The sequence below is a fragment of the Pelodiscus sinensis genome, chromosome 28, assembly GCF_052426305.1.
Source record: "Pelodiscus sinensis isolate ZL-2025 chromosome 28, ASM5242630v1, whole genome shotgun sequence".
In the NCBI taxonomy this organism is placed as follows: Eukaryota; Metazoa; Chordata; order Testudines; family Trionychidae; genus Pelodiscus; species Pelodiscus sinensis.
In genome coordinates this window covers 1283170-1302223 of record NC_143079.1, presented here as the reverse complement: position 1 = coordinate 1302223, position 19054 = coordinate 1283170, and the positions used below count along the sequence as shown (strand labels likewise).

At 60.0% G+C, this 19054-nt stretch overlaps 2 protein-coding genes across 3 annotated transcripts; both read left to right on the top strand.

Annotated features, from left to right (window-relative positions):
* Positions 1 to 373: 373 nt before the first annotated feature.
* Positions 374 to 5465, top strand: GINS4 (GINS complex subunit 4). 2 transcript variants are annotated; one of them, XM_075910932.2, is made up of 7 exons: positions 374 to 531; positions 1397 to 1483; positions 2156 to 2269; positions 2687 to 2784; positions 3730 to 3818; positions 4292 to 4382; positions 4676 to 5465. In XM_075910932.2, exons 1-7 carry the CDS (start codon positions 436 to 438, stop codon positions 4770 to 4772), a joined length of 672 nt encoding a protein of 223 aa, XP_075767047.1. In that variant the 5' UTR covers positions 374 to 435; the 3' UTR covers positions 4773 to 5465. The 2 variants fall into 2 exon arrangements, with proteins under 2 accessions (XP_075767047.1, XP_075767048.1); XM_075910933.2 differs by lacking the exon at positions 1397 to 1483 and having other exon boundaries at positions 390 to 531.
* A 6920-nt stretch (positions 5466 to 12385) lies between these two features.
* On the top strand, positions 12386 to 14962 carry LOC102451702 (protein phosphatase 1 regulatory subunit 3C-B-like). The gene is made up of 2 exons (XM_075910777.2): positions 12386 to 12536; positions 13064 to 14962. The coding sequence occupies exons 1-2, from the start codon at positions 12523 to 12525 to the stop codon at positions 13959 to 13961; spliced, it is 912 nt and encodes a 303-aa protein (XP_075766892.2). The 5' UTR covers positions 12386 to 12522; the 3' UTR covers positions 13962 to 14962.
* The last annotated feature ends 4092 nt before the right edge of the window (positions 14963 to 19054 follow it).

The following is a 19054-nucleotide window of genomic DNA, read 5'->3' as shown; positions in this document are numbered from 1 at the left end:
CCCGCCCGCACGTGTCTGTCTGTGTCCGCCTGTCCGCCCGTCCATCCATCTGTCCGCCCGCCCCTGTGTCCGTCTGTCCGCCCGCCCGCACGTGTCTGTCTGTGTCCGCCTGTCCGCCCGTCCATCCATCTGTCCGCCCGCCCCTGTGTCCGTCTGTCCGCCCGCCCGCCCGCCCGTGTCTGTCCGTGTCCGTCTGTCCGTCCACACGCGCCTCCATCCCTCCGGCCGGCCCCGGGCGCTCTTGCCCGGCCTTGCGGGTCCCCGGGGCCCGCGGGGGGGCGGGGCGGGGGAGGGAGGGGAGGAGTCTGGCCGGGCGACTCCACCCCTTTGAGCCGCTGCAGGAGGTGGGGTCATGAATATGCATGAGGAGGCGCCCGGAACGCCACGCGGAGCGTGCTGACGTCAGCGCCTCGGCGGGAGCGGCGCGCGGGCGGGATGGCGGCGGGGCCGGCGCTGCGCGAGCTGGACTCGGACGGGAGCAGCGAGGAGCTGGTGCTGACCCCCGCGCAGCTCCTCGGCGGCCTCGAGCAGGTGGGCGGGGCCAGCCGGCTGGGGGCGGGGCCAGCCGGCTGGGTCCTCTCCCGGCTGGGGGGAGGGGGGGGGCAGATTCCCGGCTCTTCTCCCGGCTGGGGGGGCAGATTCCCGGGTTCTCTCCCGGCTGGGGGGAGGAGGGGGGGGGCAGATTCCCGGCTCCTCTCCCGGCTGGGGGGACAGATTCCCGGGTTCTCTCCCGGCTGGGGGGACAGATTCCCGGGTTCTCTCCCGGCTGGGGGGGCAGATTCCCGGGTTCTCTCCCGGCTGGGGGGGCAGATTCCCGGGTTCTCTCCCGGCTGGGGGGAGGAGGGGGGGGGCAGATTCCCGGCTCCTCTCCCGGCTGGGGGGACAGATTCCCGGGTTCTCTCCCGGCTGGGGGGACAGATTCCCGGGTTCTCTCCCGGCTGGGGGGGCAGATTCCCGGGTTCTCTCCCGGCTGGGGGGGCAGATTCCCGGGTTCTCTCCCGGCTGGGGGGAGGGGGGGCAGATTCCCGGCTCCTCTCCCAGCTGGGGGGGCAGATTCCCGGGTTCTCTCCCGGCTGGGGGGAGGGGGGGCAGATTCCCGGCTCCTCTCCCAGCTGGGGGGGCAGATTCCCAGCTCCTCCCCCGGCTGGGGGGAGGGGGGGGCAGATTCCCGGCTCCTCCCCCGGCTGGGGGGAGGGGGGGCAGATTCCCGGGTTCTCTCCCGGCTGGGGGGAGGGGGGGGCAGATTCCCGGGTTCTCTCCCGGCTGGGGGGAGGGGGGGCAGATTCCCGGGTCCTCTCCCGGCTGGGGGGTGACGGGGGGGCAGGCGGGTGGTGGGTCAGGGCAGGGGGCTGGCTGTCAGGTCGGCTTGTGGCTCACCGCCCTGCTGTGCTCTCAGGCCTGGCTGAATGAGAAGTTTGCCCCGGAGCTACTGGAGAGCAAGTCTGAAATCGTGGAATGTGTCATGGAGCAGCTGGACCACATGGTGCGTGTCCAGGGGCACAGAGGGGGCCGTGGTTGGGAATGGCTGGGCGGAGTCGGGCCGGCTTTACCGAACTCCCCACTGCGGGCATGGCAGCATGTGGGGCTCTGTGCCGAAGCACCCGCCCGTGCTCCTCCAGCCATCCCTCTCCCCAGTACCCCCACACGACGGGGGTAGTTGCGAGCATCCCTGCGCTCTGCCCAAGTGCTGTTGGTTTGGCGTGGATGTGTTGCGAGCTCCCCATGCTCCTGGCACTTTGCTGTCAGTCACAGAGGCTAGTAGCTGTCCGCTCATCTGCCATTCTGTAAGCCCTGTAGCATGATGCCAGCCAGCGGGGGCTGCACCGCTTACCATCTCCTGGCTCTTTGTTCAACTGTGCGCTCCAGAGGGGCGTAAACCTCCTGCTTCAGACAGACTTGCAGGTGCCTGGATGACAAAATTGGCCATTACTTTCCAAAACCCACATATGCTGCAAAATCTGGCGTCAGGTTTTTGGATTCCCTTCCCCAGGTGGCAGAGAGAGATGGTAACCTGCGTGCATGGTGCCCGGGCTCTATCTGCAAGAGGCAGCTGCAATCTGGCTCTTCCCCCACAGCTCTGCAGACATTGGCCTCTCTGCCATTAACTGTTGAGCGTGTGTACAGTCTGACTTCCCCCAATGTGCCCCTTTGGCAGGAGTCAAATCTGAAACGAGCCAAGCACGGAGATCTGAAGGTCAGCATCCACCGCATGGAGATTGAGAGAATCCGCTATGTCCTCAGCAGTTACTTGCGCTGCAGGCTTGCAAAGGTAACACCTTGCTGTGCTATGTGTGGGACATGACTCCCGGGAGTGGCTGAAGGCATCGTATTCTGAAAGCAGATTGCTTTGGCGCAGGACTCTGAGTCACAGACCCTTGACATGTTTGGTTAGACTAGAGTGACCATAAGGTTCACCTGAGGAATTCATTCCTCATTGGTGCCAAGCACAGCACCTTGTTCTGGGGAGAGGGTATCTCAGAGACGGGGGGGGGGGGGGGGAGTGTCACAGTGCACATGCGGTGAGCATGTTCCTCGACCTAGGTAAGGTCAGGACAGGGTCCTGGAAATGCCATAGTTATCCTGCCTCTCCAGCACAGACAGCCCTGTACAGGTCAGGAGCTGCCTATAACAGGACTCTGTTTCAATCCCAGCTGACGCTTCTTTGGGGATTTTCTTCTCCTGGCAGATCGAGAAGTTTTTTCCCCATATCCTGGAGAAGGAGAAGTCCCGAGCAGAAGGAGAGCCTTCCATTCTCTCTCCAGAGGAGTTTGCCTTTGCTAAAGAGTGAGTGGATGTGGAAGGAGGGCTGGACAGTGGGGTGAGCAAAGTCTTGGTCTACTTTGCAGGCTAGGCCTGGAGACCTGGGATTGTATACATTCTGGATCTTCCTTTCTGCTGCACAGGCTGCATGTAGATCCTCCCTGTCCTCTACTGACCAGCTAACACCTTCCTTGTTCTCTGTTGGGCCTGCAGTGAAGCTGGCAGTTTGGCCCTGAGTGTTCCTGACACCCTGGGAAGGAGTTGAAAAAAGAGCCCCACTCAGCCTCCATCAATCTTGGTGTCTAACCAGCTGCCTCTTTCCCTGTGCAAGGCAGAGTGGTGAAAGGAACCACTTCCTGCTGCAGAGCTTCCTCTCCTGGCTCCGGGCCACCCTCTGTTGGCAGTTTGTGGCCAAGCCATTGGCCCGGGCAGTCTCGCTTCAGCCACCTGCTAAGCTGTGCTAGAAAAGCTCCCTCTGCTGCCTGAGCTCCTGCCGGTTGGAAGAGACCTCACTGCCTTTTGTCATCTTCACCTGGAGATAGGCTGTACCCTGGGGCACCGAAGGATTTGCCCTGGAGCAGCAGGCTAAGAACTGCTGGGTCAGACCAAAGTGTCCTGTCTTCTGCCAGTGGCCAATGCCAGGTGCCCCAGAGGGAGTGAACCAAGCAGGGAATCATTCAGTGATCCCTCCTGTCGCCCATTCCCAACCCTGACAAACATGCCAGGGACACCATCTCTGCCCATCCTGGCTAATAGCCATTGATGGACCTATCCTCCATGATTGTATCTAATTCTTTTTTGAACCCTGTTACAGTCTTGGTCTTGACAGCATCCTCTGGCAAGGAGTTCCACAGGCTGTCTCTGCATTATGTGAAGAAAGACTTCCTTTTGGTCTTATGACGGCAGCTGGAGTCAGCTGTGACCCAGCAGGTTTTGCCAAGATCTCACTGACAGTAAGGTCTGTTTCAGGTACATGGCGAACACAGAAACCTACCTGAAAAACATGGCCCTGAAACACATGCCTCCCAACCTGCAGAAGGTTGATCTCCTGAGACTGGGTAAGAGAAACCTGGCTGCAGCACCAGGCATGAGGATTCTAGCACCAGCTCCCTGGGGGCTCACCCTGCATGAGCCTTGAAGTCCTCGACAGCTTGCAGCGAGTGCTTGAAAGACGCTGGTGTCTGAGCTTAGCCCTCTCCATGCTGCTGGTCCTTTAGAAGGTGGTGGGCTTATGTTCGCATGGTTCTTTCCTAGAATGCCCTATGGGTGACAAGGGGGCTCCCGAGGCTGCTCTCACTGGTCTGTGTTCTGGCTCTCCTTCCGTCTCAAGTGTGTGTTGGCTGGTGTGTTGGGGGTCAGCTGGTTGCCTGTGATGTCCACGCTGCTGGTGCTGCTGACCCACATTGCTCTGTGTCCCCAAGTATGAAGGGCTCGAAGAGGAGCAGACTGTTCACAGGAGTGGCTTGTGGTGCATGGTGCTCAGTCTTTTGTTCCAGCTGTCAGGGCTCTGAGTGCGTCACTTTCCTTGCAGTTCCCAAACCCAACCTGGATGCCTTCGTATTCCTGAGGGTGCAGGAGAGGCAAGAAAACATCTTGGTGGAGCCAGAGACAGATGAGCAGAGGTAGGTGGCCTGTTGCTTTGCTGTGCCCTGAGATGCACATGCCTTAGAAATGCCACCCTCCCTGTACGCCGCGCAGCTTCCTGCTGGGAAGAGCGAAGGGGCGTCGTCAGCTGTGGGGAGAGCAGCACCCCTCCGACTGGCCAGATCCAGTCATGTGGCCATTGCAGGAGACTGCACCACCTCTCTCCTCCCTGGTGTGTTTCCATTCAGTGCTGTGCTTGGCTTGCTGCTGCCCTTCCCCCTCACCCTGTCTGTCTCTCTCTCTCTCTCTCTCTCCCCCCCCCCCCCTTCAGGGAATATGTGATCGACCTGGAGGAGGGCTCGCAGCATCTGATCCGATACAAAACCATCGCCCCGCTGGTGGCCTCTGGAGCAGTTCAGCTCATTTAAAACGTCACAAGACTTAAAGGGGGCAGGGAAGGCCAGGGCCACCTGAGAGCACTGCCCTGCCGGTCGGCGTGTGGACGCACAACGGCTGTGGACAGTTACGAATGCCCATCCTGCCCCCCCGCCTGGGCCCAGCAGCTCCATGTTCCTGTGTGCATGTAGCTGGGGATAGAAAGGCACAGAGCCAGAGAGAGGTGCCATCAGCGAGGGCCCCTGTCTGGGGCATGCGGATGCTGCTGCTGGAGGAAAGGCCGCTCTTCCGCCTCTACAAAGCTGCTGCTCTGGTGTGGAACCAGCAGGTGGCGCCGCCCCCATGCATACACTCTGGATATTGCGGCCAGGTGGCAGCCCACACACAGTCAGGCGAGATGAGTTGGCGCGAGGGCTAGTGTGAGCAGTTGCCTTACAAAGACAGCTGCCAAACTCTCCAAGTCTGCTTTCTAGGGCCACTGCCGCCGCCCACGACCCTGACCAGGCCTCCTGTGCAGCTCAGTTAGGAGAGACCCTTTCATGTTGTGTGGGGAGGGGATTAGACAAGGGATGGGGGCTTGTGTGGGTTTGCAGCAGGTGCCAGCTCCAAAGGACCTGGGTGGGGCTGAGCGTGTTTGGAACCTGGAGGAGCTCTTACTGGCAAGTAGAAGAATCCGCCCGACCGGGCTCAAATAAACCAGCCACGTATCTCTGGCTCTAGCTCGATGAGGAGGTGGTGTCTGCATCCCTGACAGCAAAGCTGTATTCCCGGGGCCCGTCAAACAATCCCCGCTCTTCCTGAGAGCTGGCAGCGAGGTCTGTGCATGAGACACTCAGCCTTTCCCCGGGGAGCGCTCTGGTACCGCTTGCGTATAGCGCACAGCCCGGGGCACCAGTGCTTACCATGTTCTGATGGAAGCGGGGTGCCTGTCGTGCTGTGGGAGCAGCAGCTCTGCTAAGGTGGTGTTTAAAATGCATCCTGGCTTGACTAAAGGTTTTTGGGCCAGGTGTGAGACCCCTTGTGACCTGCTGACCTCCACTTTAAGCACTTCTCAGCCCCCTCCCATATTGGAGTGATCCATTCACCCAAAAAGCACTGGCTGCGTCTAGACTGGCATGATTTTGCAGAAATACTTTTAACGGAAAAGTTTTTCTGTTAAAAGTATTTCCGCAAAAGTGTGTCTAGATTGGCAAGTGCCTTTGCGCAAAAGATTCGCTTTTGTGCAAAAGCATCTGCGGCCAGTCTAGACGCGATTTTGTGCAAGAAAGCCCCGATCGCCATTTTAGCCATCGGGGCTTTTTTGCGCAAAACAGTTCTTCCCTGTCTACACTGGCCCTCTTGCGTGAGTATTCTTGCGCAAGAGAGCTTTTTCCCGAGCAGGAGCGTGTAAGTATTTGTGGAAGTAGCACTGATTTTTGTACATTACAAAGTCAGTGTTCTTGCACAAATTTGAGTGGCCAGTGTAGACAGCTGGCAAGTTTTTGTGCAAAAGCAACTGCTTTTGTGCAAAATCTTGCCAGTCTAGGTGCACCCACTGTGTATTCATTCCCACTGCAGGTAGTGGAGAGGTGGGAGAGGCCCTGTTGGGGTGGGGAGCAATCGCTGAATGTTCCAAACATGCAAAGTGCCAGGTTACCTCTGCACAAATGGGGAAGGGCTGCTGAGGATGAAAGGAAACTGACTTAGCACCTCGTTCGGTGAATGGGGTGCTGTACTGGAGATTGCTCCCTGCAAGGCAGACAGCAGCCTGGGAAGTGGCCACAGTTACACCCCTATACTGTAGTGATGCCTGTGGCTACAGGCTTGTCTACATTTCACGGGCTGTGACAGACGAAGCATGGCCCTGTGGTAGTAGCTGAGCAGTGGGGTTTGGGCCAGAACCTCCATCACTTCTGCAGGTTTCAGGGTCTCTAAGAGCCTGGTCTAGGTGAGATTTATGGCCCAGCTCCCCGAGCCATCTCCCTCCATGGAGAGACCATGTGCTGCACCAGTGTTCGAAGAAATACCATTAACAGAGGACTTAGTGGCTGGAGTTTTGCCTCTTGGCATCCTGAATGACTTTGCTTTGGGGCCACTTGCAGCTGGTAGTGTCCAATAGGGGCAGGGTCCGGAACCTTCTCTTAGCTTCTGTCTGTACTGACTTGTTTCAGGGAGCGGAGCGGAGAGGAGAGGGAGGTGCCCAGCCACTCCCGCGGGTTCATAAGGGAGTTCCCGTGCAAGCAGATGATCTCCCTGCCACCCATTGTGTGCACAGAGAAGGCCTGGGTGATTGGCTGGTGGGCTCTGGTCAGGAGGGCTTTGGGGACACTTTCTAAGTAGCTTGAGGGAGTCCCTGTGGCTTCCTCTTAACGGGGCTTTTTCTGCCTGCAGTGGCTGGTGCTCTGGCTGCAGGGAGTGGTTTTCCCAAAGTAACTTGTCAATAGTTTCCTACCAGAGAATGAGACCGAAATTCCCTTCCCTGATTCTTTCTCCAGCCCTCCGCTTTTCCTGCTGCTTCCTGTCTCCACCAGGAGCTCACACAGCGCCTGGAGAACAATCTGTATGTCTGAGGGGGTCTGTCCAAGAACTGAGCGCTAAGAGCCAGGACCACCACATTGGGATGCAGCTTCCTCTTATTTAAAAAGCAAGGGTTTGGCTGTGCCAGGAAAACGGGCTGTGCCTGGAATAGGATTGGTTTTTGAGAAGCAGACGGAATCAGCAGGCAGGTGCAAGGGGCTTTCAGGGGAACACCTCCCACCCGCTAGGTGGCCTGTAGGGAGTGGGGGGGCTGAAGCTCCCTCCCCCCGATTTGTACAGGAACATTGCTGGCTGCTCCCTTCATCAGGGAGTGGGGAAAGTGCACAGGTGCTGCATTCCTCACTCTGGCTGGGGAGTGCAGGGGCAGACAAACCTGAACCTACCCTAGCCGGGAAACAAGCGTTCTGTCCCCTGGCTGCCCACTTCTCGCCTGGCCCCCAGCTGCTGGGGCTGTCCTTTCTCCCTCGGCCAGCCTGCAACTGAGCCCCTCGTCCGACACACGCAGACCAGTGCTTGACATGGAGCAGGGACACTTGAATTTTATTTTCCAAAACTCCACTGAGTTAAGGACCTGAGCGGTGTGGGGCAATAACGAACCGCCAGTGTGGATTTGCCAAGAGCAAATTGGGTCAAATCAACCTTATTTCCTCCCATCAGGATCACCTGAGGCACCAGGATCTACCCCTAGAGCCCGTCGTCTGGTGGGTGGCCACTGCTCTAGGCCATGCCCTCCCCTGCATGTGCTCTCTGGGGGTGGGCGGGAGCAGCTCAGCTCCCCCCGGTAGCAGGAGGCATGAGGGCAACATGTGCAGGACAGCACAGGGTAGCGGCTCTGCGTGTGCATCCCTAATGAATCTCCGTTACATAAATGGATTCATTAGGCACAAAGGTGAAGAAGAATCTGGGATTAATCCCAAACAAATGGCCCCAAAGGCAGATTGCTGCAGCTCCCCCACTGGGGGTCTGTCCCCAGGAACAGCCCTCTGACAACCCTCCCACAGGCTCTGCAGCTCCCCCGGTGGGGGTCTGTGCCCACGAACAGCCCTCTGACAACCCTCCCACAGGCTCTGCCGCTCCCCCGGTGGGGGTCTGTCCCCACGAACAGCCCTCTGACAACCCTCCCACAGGCTCTGCAGCTCCCAGACAAATAGCTGTTGAGTTTCCACTGGACAATCAGAAGGTGGTGGAAGAGACGTGCTGGAGTTTCTCTTGAGCACAGCGGTGGGTTGCCTGTGGTCCACTGAGGTTGTGCGTGTGGCCTGCAAGAAATCGTTACCATTGTCCATGCACAAGACTGCCAGGTTCTGCTGGATTCTGTCCATGTTGTTTCCTGGTATTGCTAAAGTGAGACACCCGGAAAGCAAGGTAGCACGTTTTCAGTGGATCTCTTCCCCTTGCGGGTTCGATCAAGCAGCTGTCTGGGCAGTTCTTCCCCTAGAGCTGACAAGTCTCAGCGGGTTGCGGCAGGGACTGAGCAGGGGACGTCACTCCTGTTCCTGGGCAGAAGAGAGACGCTGGCTCTTTCCGCCGGTGCCACTTCTCGGCTCTTTCTGCCAATGGAAATGCAGCTCACTCTGTGCCAGACACACCCTCCCTCCCTTGCACACGAAAGCTCTGGCATCCCACTGGGCAGCGCTGCCCCAGCTGCAGCCAGAGAATGCTGAGAGGTTGAAGCAGGGAGGCACCTGCTGGGATTTTCCAAAAGGGCCTAAGCACCTGTCCTGCCTAAGTCCCTTGAGAGCTGTGAGGCAGGTGCCTGATGGACTTAGGCACATGCCTGATGGACTTAGGCACATCTGAAATCCCCTCAGCTGCCAGTTTGTAACTAAGTGGGTAACTAACTTCACAAAGCTGGGCCTGCAGCTCTCTGCCCTGGACAAGTGACTGCCCCGTTCCATGCCTTGGTTTCCCCACGGTACCGGGAGGAATGTGACTGCCAGGATGTGACTGCCTGGTGCCTTCCCAGGAGAGGGGCTAGTCAGGGCTCTGGCTGCCCTTGCATACCCCAGAGGCTAATGGGGACCCTCCTTGACTTCCCATAGCCACCCAGGCCACAGCACAGGACGAAGCCGAGCACCGGAGCAGTAAGTGGAGCCTGGAAATGAATGTCCCTGCCACTGGGGCCAGGGCTGGCTCTCGCCGCCACTCAGCGAGGCTCTGGCTGGTCTGTGCAATGAGTTCATAGCCCAGGGCAAGGGCACCTGTAGGGCGCCGATTTCCACAGCCTCCGGTTTGAGCTAGATCCTTTCCCCACAGGAAGAGGGGGCAGGTTCTTGCGTTTCTGGGGAAATGCTCAGCAGTGCTGATCTGCCTTGCCACAAAAGCAGGGTCCAGGAAGAGGCGACCACAGGGGATGTGACGAAAGGGCGATTTGGAGAAACCGAGAGAGCAGACATCCGCTGGCTGAGTCACTGCCGGACAGCGACACGCGGCCACGGGGTGGAAAGGGAGCTACGTGAGCGCAGACACAGCGCAGTCTGTAGCCAGCCACAGCTCTCCAGGGAGTTGCTCCCAGAGGCCCTTCCCAGTCACAGGAGCAGAGTGACAGGCGTGGCCTGAGACCCCTGCCCCAGAGCCTCACCTGGCCCTGTCATCACATCTCTGGGCCTTCACTTGGTCCACATCTGCCCAGAACTGGCCACCTTGCACAAGTACCTTTTTCTGGCTGTCCCGTGCCCAAGGCCAACTGCTACAGTGTGAGGGGGAGATTAGCCAGCAAGACAGGAAGGGGCAAACTGCTTCGGAGTCGATGTTTTCTGCCAGCAAGCAAGCTCTGTGAGGGCTGCCCAGGAAGGCTGGGCCTGAATGTTCTTTCTTGAGGTGCAGCATCGATGTTTTCCCCTGGACAGCCTAATAGGGGCTCTCACGTTTTCAGGCTCTCTCCTGTGCTCAAGTTGCAGCTGCATTTCTCTGCTCTTGCAGGAAACCGGAGACTTACAGTTCCAAAGAATTTGAGATTGAATCTCCGTGTTTAGACACTGGAGAACTAAATCTTGGAAGGGGGGGGTCTCAGAGCGCACCATTTTTATCCATCACCACTAGCCATGGAGACCTTAGAACCTATGGCCCCCACCTTACCTTTGGATCCTGGGCTAGGTCTTCCCAGGGCTAGTGCTGAGGTTGTGGTTAAAACAGAAAATGGCGATACTGTCAAACTCTTTTAGCTTTTTCCACTATACACACTGGAGCCACTCTTAGGCTGCTGCCCTGCTAACCCAGCCTCACACAGATGGGTACTCTTCGTTCCTTTGCCCGGTCAGCGAAGTGAGAACCGCTCTGCTCTCATGAGCTATCGAAGTACAGCCACTGGGAGCCTAGTCGAGATATTCAGAAATCACAGTCTGCCTTTCCCTGCCTCTCCCTCTGCTGCTCTCCCAACACGGCCTCTCAGCTGGGAAGGGACTGGGAGTTCTGCCCCGTTCCATGGTGTCCCCACACAGACATGCCCCAGCTAGAGACTGGAGAGCAGCATGCTTGGAAAAGTGTGTCAAGCCAAATGGAGCAGTGCCTGGCTCTGGCACTCTGACCTCAGACAACTCCAGGCATTGCTCTGGGTCTGGCTTCTCCCTCTGTAGCATGAGGACCCTTCCCCACCTTCCCAGGCCTTGTGGGGGAAAAGCCAGTCCTGCTTGCAGGGTGCTTAGCTATGAGCAGGGTCATCCTAGCATCCAGCAGTTAGTGCAAGAGTCCTGATCAGCCACGGGCAACCTTGGCTAGTGAGTGGCCAGCATGAGTGGCCTCCCTTCCTCTCAGTGGGCTGCGCTTGTGTCCCTAGAATTGACAGGAGGTGCCAATTGAACTGTCGCTGTGTTTCGATTGGATGCAGGGGCACACGGCCCTCACAGTCCATGTTGTGTGCAATCAGCACGCACCTTGCTGCACGTGCCCTTGCTTTGCCTGCATGTCACTTTAGCAATCCTGAGAGGAAAAAAACGACACAGACAGAAACCAAAGGAATATGGCAGCCCCACGTGTGGGCAACGGTAACAAAATGCCACGCGGGCCACACCTAGCACCCCGATGGGCCACAGGCCGCCCGCAGGATGCCCACCACTGGCCCTGTTCTAGACCCTGCACTTGGGTGCCAGCCAGTCACCCTACCTGGCGTCACTGACAACTCTGGGGGCTATAGCTGGCCACAGAGCCGGTGTCGGGGCTGTTGGAAATCCAGCTCCCAGGCTTATCAAGTGGGTTCCAGTGGTGCAGGGCCCTTGGCTAGCAGAGGAGGGAGGATTAGCCATGAGCAGCTGGGCCCAGACAAGCTAATTCTAATCAGGCAGTGAACTGCTCCTGATCCCTGCCCTTGTGCGTGCCCTGCCCAGCCGGCGGGGGGGAGGGGGGGGCTAAGCAATGGCCCTTTCCCCGAAGGGCAATGACACGCTGCCTCCTCTTTCCTCACCCCACGCTGCTCCGGGCTGTGCCTGCGCCCGCGCCCACCACGTATCCCGGGGGGTGCGGGGTCTGGACAGGGGGACCACGGAGCCGGCTCGGGGGTCAGGACCGCTGGGGCTGTGCTGGCACCTCAAAGTCATGCCCTCTGGGACCCGCCCAGCCTGCACCCCGAGACCCGCACCCCCTGGACCCGCACCCCCGGGACCCGCACCCCCGGGACCAGCCCAGCCCGCACCCCGAGACCCGCACCCCCGGGACCCGCACAGCCCGCACCCCGGGACCCGCACCCCCTGGACCCGCACAGCCCGCACCCCGAGACCCGCACCCCGAGACCCGCACCCCTGGACCCGCCCAGCCCGCACCCCGAGACCCGCACCCCCGGGACCCGCACAGGCCGCACCCCAAGACCCGCACCCCCGGAACCAGCCCAGCCCGCACCCCGAGACCCGCACCCCGAGACCCGCACCCCCTGGACCCGCACAGCCCGCACCCCAAGACCCGCACCCCGAGACCCGCACCCCCGGGACCCGCCCAGCCCGCACCCCGAGACCCGCACCCCCTGGACCCCCGGGACCCGCCCAGCCCGCACCCCCGGGACCCGCCCAGTCCGCACCCCGAGATCTGCACAGTCCACGTCCCCCCCGCACCGCCCACGCTTCCCGCAAGCCCGGACCCGCCCAGCCCGCACCCCCGCGCGCCCCGGGACCTGCTGACGCTGCAGCAGCTGGGCCCGGCTCCGTGGGCGGGGCGACAGCGGCAGTCCCGCATGCCCATTGGGCGCTCTGCCCTGAGGGGGCGTGTCCCGCGTGGCTGGCTGGGGGTGTCCCGGCCGCTCGCGCTCTCAGCTGGAGCAGTGGGGCGAGGAGCGGAGCCATGAGCTGCAGCGAGTGAGCGCCGGGCCGGGGCCGGGGCCGGGGCCGATGGCTGGAGGGGAAGGGTGACGGGGGCAGTGGGGGTCAGGTGGGTGGGGTGAAGGGAAGCAGGTCAGTGGGTGAAGGGGGGCTGCTCAGTGGGACAGAGGGGGCAGGTGGAGGGGGGCTGAAGGGGAGGTCGGGGGCATGGTCGGAGAGGACCTGGGGGACTGTTGAGGGCACTAGCAGGGACTGTTGGTGGGCTGGGAGTAGGATATTTGGCTTCTCAGGCAAAGTGGCTGCCAGTCTGTGTGGGGCGGGTGGGTAGTTAGTCTGCAGGAGGCTGGGGGGCTGCTGACTGGCGGGTGGGCAGCAGCAGCCACTGGGCCATGGCTGTAGGTCTCTGGCAGTGGGACTGCTGGTTATTTGAGGGGTGGGAGGTTGCTAGGGGTTAATTGGACTCTGCTTTTAATGTCCCCTGGACCTGCCAGATATCTCCTGCTGCTCTTGGCTCCCCTGCATCCAGGCTATGCTCCCTTAACCTCCATCTGTCGTCTTTCCAGGCTATTCCAGGTGTTCAGCCCGCCCCCAGCCATGCCTGTGGATTTTGCCATGCGGCTCTGCCTGACCCGCTCTCCTCCCATCCGCAAGCTGCTGAACTCCTATGAGGAGCTGCGGAGTGGCCGGGGGCGCAAACCCCTCCGCTCCTGCCTGAACCAGAAGGCCAGTGTGGAGCTGGAGCGGTGGGACAGCGCCAAGGGCAGCAGGAACAAGAAGAAGAGGGTAGTGTTTGCTGACATGAAGGGGCTTTCGCTGACAGCCGTCCGTTTCTTTTCCAAAATCGAGGAGGACCTGTGTGACCTGCAGCAAGCCCTATCTGACCTGACCTGCCTGAGGCCCAAGCTGCGAGATCCCCGCCCAGAGACTAAGAGGTACACCCTGGACTTCCCCCAGCCGTCTGCTGACTACATGGCCTTCCGCAGCCGCCTGCACAGCAACCTGGTGTGCCTGGAGAACTGTCTGATCCAGGAGCAGTCGCTGTCAGGGACCATCAAGGTCAGGAACATCGGCTACGAGAAGAAGGTGCACGTCCGCATCACCTTTGACTCCTGGAGGAGTTTCCGGGATGTCCTTTGCCAATACATGCACAACACCTACAGCGCCGCTGATGCAGACACGTTCTCCTTCGACGTCACCCTGCCCAGAGCACCCGGCTTCTGCGGAGCCATCGAGTTCTGCATTTCCTTCCAGTGTGGGCAGAAAATCTACTGGGACAACAACCGGGGGATCAACTACAAGATACGCCACTCAGGTTCCTCACCCCTGCCCAGCAGCCTCTCCCAGCTGGTGCGGGGTTCCAGTGTGGCTGGGGAGGAGCTGGGCTCCTCCAAAGCAGCCATGCTGGTCCTCTCTCACTTGCAGACCTGGAGGCGTTCGGAGAACCGTGGCCCCTACTGGTAGTACCAGGAGTTCTGGGTGTGATTGCCACGCTGTACAAAGGCTCCTCTCTGCCTCCAGCAGAGGCAAGGCCTTGCAAGGGCCCTGCTGCGGAACACACTGCTCGCTACTCCACTAGCTTGTCCGTGTCCACCCTGGTTGCCAGGCCCTGCTGTGGAAGCTGGTGACCGTAGCTCAGCGTGAATCCTGGCCTGGGTTCTCCGTGCAGAAGGCGTCACTACGAGACACTGGGTAGGGGCACTTCCTGTGGTTTTCTTATTCGCGAGAGGCAAGTTCAGGCTACGGGTGGCTCAAGCAACTGAGCTCCCAAGCTGCAGTGAAAACTGCCCAGCCGGTCTAGCAGCCAAGGGCCTTTGGACTAAGTGGGGGTGCGAGGCAGAATGGCCACCCCCTTTAGGCACAGAAACCGGAGAGGGAGAGGCTGCCCATGTGCCTTGTAATTGTCCGGACCCCTGTGTGGGGAAGGGCTTGGAACAAACAGGCATCTGGCCCGCGCTGCAGATAACAGCACAAATGTCTTTGTACCGTGAGCTGTGCCTGCCTCCCCCCACGGGGAGCCAAGGGCTGTGTCGCTTTCAGTCCCCTTGCAAAAGGCAGGGGGACAAGGCTCTGGGGACGTCTGGAGGGGGAGGCTGGCAGGTTCTTCACACTGAGGGTACCTGGCTGTGGGTGGCCTGGCCTGCTGCTGAGGGGTGCACTGGGGCGCTCACCAGAGGAAGCGGCTGGCCTTGGCTCCGCCAGCTTTTGCTGCAGCCACCCTCCTTGGGAGGGGACCACGCTCGCTGTCTGGGGCCCTGGCTCCCCTCAGGGGGTGCAGTGACTGCGATGTGCTGGGCTCCCTCTGAGTCTGTCTCTGCAGCCTGGGCAGGGCGCAGCCCGAGCCAAACGGGCTGTCAGTGCGTCCCAGGCTTGCTGCCGCCGCCTGTAGGGCCACTGGGAAACCTTCCCATTGTAGCTGTTGTGAATAGATTCCGAACCTGAATAAAGTCTGTTTTATGAACCTGGCTCCTGTCTCTGCGGCCGATGGACAGCGCCTGCCTCTTGCACAGCATGTCTCCACCTCAGGCCCATCCTCCACTGGCTGTGCTGGCCCCTGGGGGGAGAGGGGAGCAGTGCCTGGTCGTAGGGCACTTGCCCTGCATTCTCCCGCCCCTCAAGCTTCCCTGCCAGCCGCCTGGGCAAAGTGGCAGAGCTTGTGACCATCAACAAGTGTTGCAGAAGTTGAGCTTCATTCTGTTACGAGAGCAGCCCTGCTGCTGTGCTTGCGGCTGCAGACCCATAGACAGGCCTGTCTCCGTAGGATTGCAGCCCAAGCGCTGGTGGTTTCCAGCACGGGGATTATGGGCTGCCTTCTAAGGCTCTGAGCTCCCTGCTTTAGGGCCCAGTCTGGACCTCTGCTCAGGGCAGGAAAGAATCTGTCTTGCGAAATCCCAACACGGGTTTCCTTCCTACTCCTCCTGGCAACAGCGGAGTGCTGCCACAGCCCGTGCTCCCGGAATGACAGGTGAAGGACTAGGCAACAACTGCATGTGCTGGGAGAGCAGATCCAGATCAACGTGCAGGCACAAACTGGGGCTAGCTGGTGAGGTGGTTGTGGTGCTGGGAGTTAGAGGATCACAAATTGGCTCTGAGCCAGCAGTGCAATGCAGCTGCTAAACAGGCTAATATCAGTCTGGGGTATTAGCAGGAGCGTCAGATGCAAGACACTGGAGGTAATTGTCCTGCTGCGTTAGCACAGGTCAGGCTGCAACTGGCTATTATTGGTGCCCCACTTTGGGGGAGAGAGAAATTGCTGTGAGCCAGAGGACAGTAGCAAAAATGATAAAAGGATTAGAAGGTGATGGGAGGAAAGGTTAAAGAACTGGGCCTGTTTAGGCTGGAGACAGGATGACTGAGCAGGAACCAGACAAGTCTTCAGATCTGGTAAGGGCTGGGGATCAGCTGTTCCCCCAAGGCCGGACTGGGACCAATGGGCTTGGTCTGAGCAAAGAGGCTGAGGCTCCATACGATGAGAGAGCCCAGCTCCCCTGAGAGCAGGAACCTGGAAAAGGCTCTTAAGGAGGCTGCGGGTCGCCCAGCCTTGGTGGGGTTTAAGAACAGCCCGGGCTAGGCTGCCGAGGTCCTGGCTCAGGACAGCGCTCTGGACTGGATGGCTTTGAGGTCCCTGCCAGACCTACAGCTCGACAAGCAGGAGAGGAAGGCCAGCTGCCAACGGGTGGGGGGCCCGCTCTCACTACAGGGGCAATTAGCCCATCCTTGTGTCTGGCAGTGCAGGGAGAGCTTGGAGAGCTGGTGGCTTTCTAGTGCCGTGAGCAGGCCTGGAAGGGTCTCTCTCTCTCTGGCGAGCGAGTGGGTTTGTGAGTTCGGAAGGGCCGGGGGGGGGGGCACTGGCTTATAATTGGAGTGTCAATTTAACTTCGTTCCCCCAACCTGAGGGGCAGAAACTGGCTTTGCCAAAGGTCCAGCCCCCGCTGTGCTGCTAATGGGCTGGAAAGACCCCACATCACACACGGGGGGGGGGTGTTGTAAGGCAGCCCCCCCAGTGACTCACAGGAGTCCTGACTGGGCCTGGGGGAGGTGGATGACAGGCCCCCAGGTTTCCTGTCCCCCTCCCCAGAACAGAGCTCATCATGGCAGCTGCTAATTCCCATCCTGCCCAGCACCCCCTGCTGGGGGCCTCTGGTCACTGCAGCGCCACTGGCCATTCCTCTCCCCCGTCTGCCCTGCCTCCCCCACTCTGTGCAGGGCTGGCCGCTGGAGGCCCGGGCAGCTGGGGGAGGAAATGCCCCCCCCAGCCAGGAACCAGTGAGTGACACAGGGGGGCTCTGCCCGGCTGTGGATGCAGCCCTAGTCCCCCCCCCCCCCCACCCATTTCTGTGTAGGGTGCCTTGTGCCCGTCTCCCCACCTCACCTTAGGCAGCAAGGTGAGCTAGGATTTCAGGGGCTTGCGTCATGGAACTGAAAGCCCGTTAGCTCCTGTGTCCAGTGCCAGTGATTAGCAGGCAGCGGGGTTTGGAAGGTGACACTGTGATATCTATAGCTCCTAATTCCTGAGTCCATTAAAGCAAAAGCTCCTTTGGTTGGACTGTGGCCCAGCGGGCACCATGCAGCAGCAGCACATAACTCCCCTGGGCTGCGGTGACTTACTGCTCCAGGCAGGCCCATGGGTCCCCGGACACTCACCTTGCACGGAGCCAGCCGCTGCCCCTTTCAGCTCCTTGCATCCTGCTGCAACTGGCAGGGGCTTCGGAGAGGCTGGCCGCTGTGGTGAGGTGCATGCCAGGTGCATGCTGGCCTCTACAGGGGTCCCCCAGCTTGGGCTGTTTGCAGCACATGCTGCTGAGCATAATGTTTGGCCTGTGTTGGTGAAGGCAAAGCAACCCTGCCTATTACAGAACAAGCCTTCCCGGAGCAGGTCACCCTCATTCCTCCAGCAACTGCCCGAGCTCCTGCACCTCTGGGAGGAGCCCAGCAAGCTTAGGTTGGAGGGGGGTGCTAGGAAGAGGCTGCAGTCATGGCAGACTCGTGGCGAACTGGTACCACCAGCCATGTTACTCCTGCCTCCAGTGCTCTCCCCCTGCCTGGCTGGAAAACCTGCCGCCTTCACGCCAGCTTGGTAAGTCAATTGCTGCCCCTCTGGAGGCTGACGCACGGCTCCGATTAGCACCAAGAGCCCGGTGACTTGTGAGCCGCAGGTTAGTGAAGCCCAAGTGTTCAGATGGTGCACGGCAAACAGCCAGCACAACCGTAATCCCAACCGCTGGCCAGAGCACCCATGTTCTCTCGTCCCAAACAGCTTCTCCCCTGCCAGGGCCGTGGCCTGGGCTGCAGCTCAGGATTAAGGGCAGTTTTTAGGCGCCCTCGGTTGCGCCATAGAACTAACAATTTCCCCCTTTCCCTCAATGCGTCCGTGCCCGGCCATCGGCCCTTTCGCAGGCTACAGGAAGAAACTGAGGCACGAAGAAGGAAGATGGTGGCGGAACCTGTAGCTCAGGGCTTGCACTGCGCCCACGGAAGGGAGCGAAGGCTGCAGACCTAGCTGGTCACACTGCCGTCCCTCTGAATGGAGTAGGTTAGCTGTGCAGGCAGTGGACTGGGGTGCACGGGCTACACATGGAAAGGACCTAACTACCCTGAGAAACACTCGCAGGTCATTTTGGCCAGTGCTGCTTGGTCATGTGGCCACATGCCAATGGGCCTGGCATGGTGCATTGGATTCTGGTTTCTTACAAAACGAGAGTGGCCAGCATCTGCCCCGTGCTCACCAAACTCCCTGCCTGAGTGAGGCTTAGCTCCTGTGGTGCACACAGGGTGGGCACACCACTGAGAATGGGGTGCCATAGAGCGCACAGGCCTGTGTCTAATACGTAAAGCCCTTTGTGGATGCACGAGTATCTGCACGCACAGCTGTGGATGCAGACACCTGCGGATCTAAATCAGATTGCCTCACATTTGCAGGGGTTCTAGATACAAAATTTGTATCTACATCTGCAAAAATGAGCTGTGGAGATCTGTGGAGGATTTACAGGCCTCTACTAACAGGTACACCTGCTGTACCCTGGGCCCCCGTGACAGACTGGGCCGGGTCTGGGCACAGCCGAGGGCGTCCGCTCAGGACGAATTGCTCAAATGTGGGGCTCCTTACAATCCCCAGACTGGAGACCTTCCCAAACAGGCCACAAACCAGTCCCCCAGAGCGCTTCAGCTGCCTGTCTGGCCAGCCAGAAGCCTCATGAGCAAAACCCTCCGACACCCCAGCAATATCTGTGCCCCAGATGACCCTGGGCCTGCCTACAGGTGAGGGGTCTTAGAGCCCAATTGACGCAGAAGGTGATGCCAGTAACATCACTGGGAGAGGCCTCCCTGGATGGGGGCGGGCACGTGGGCGCGTTGCACAGGTAGAGATGTCCCTGGATGGGGGGCGGGCACGTGGGCGCATTGCACGGGGAGGGGTGTCCCTGGACGGGCCGGGCACGTGGGCGCATTGCACGGGGAGGGGTGTCCCTGGATGGGGGCGGGCACGTGGGCGCGTTGCACGGGGAGGGGTGTCCCTGGACGGGCCGGGCACGTGGGCGCGTTGCACAGGGAGGGGTGTC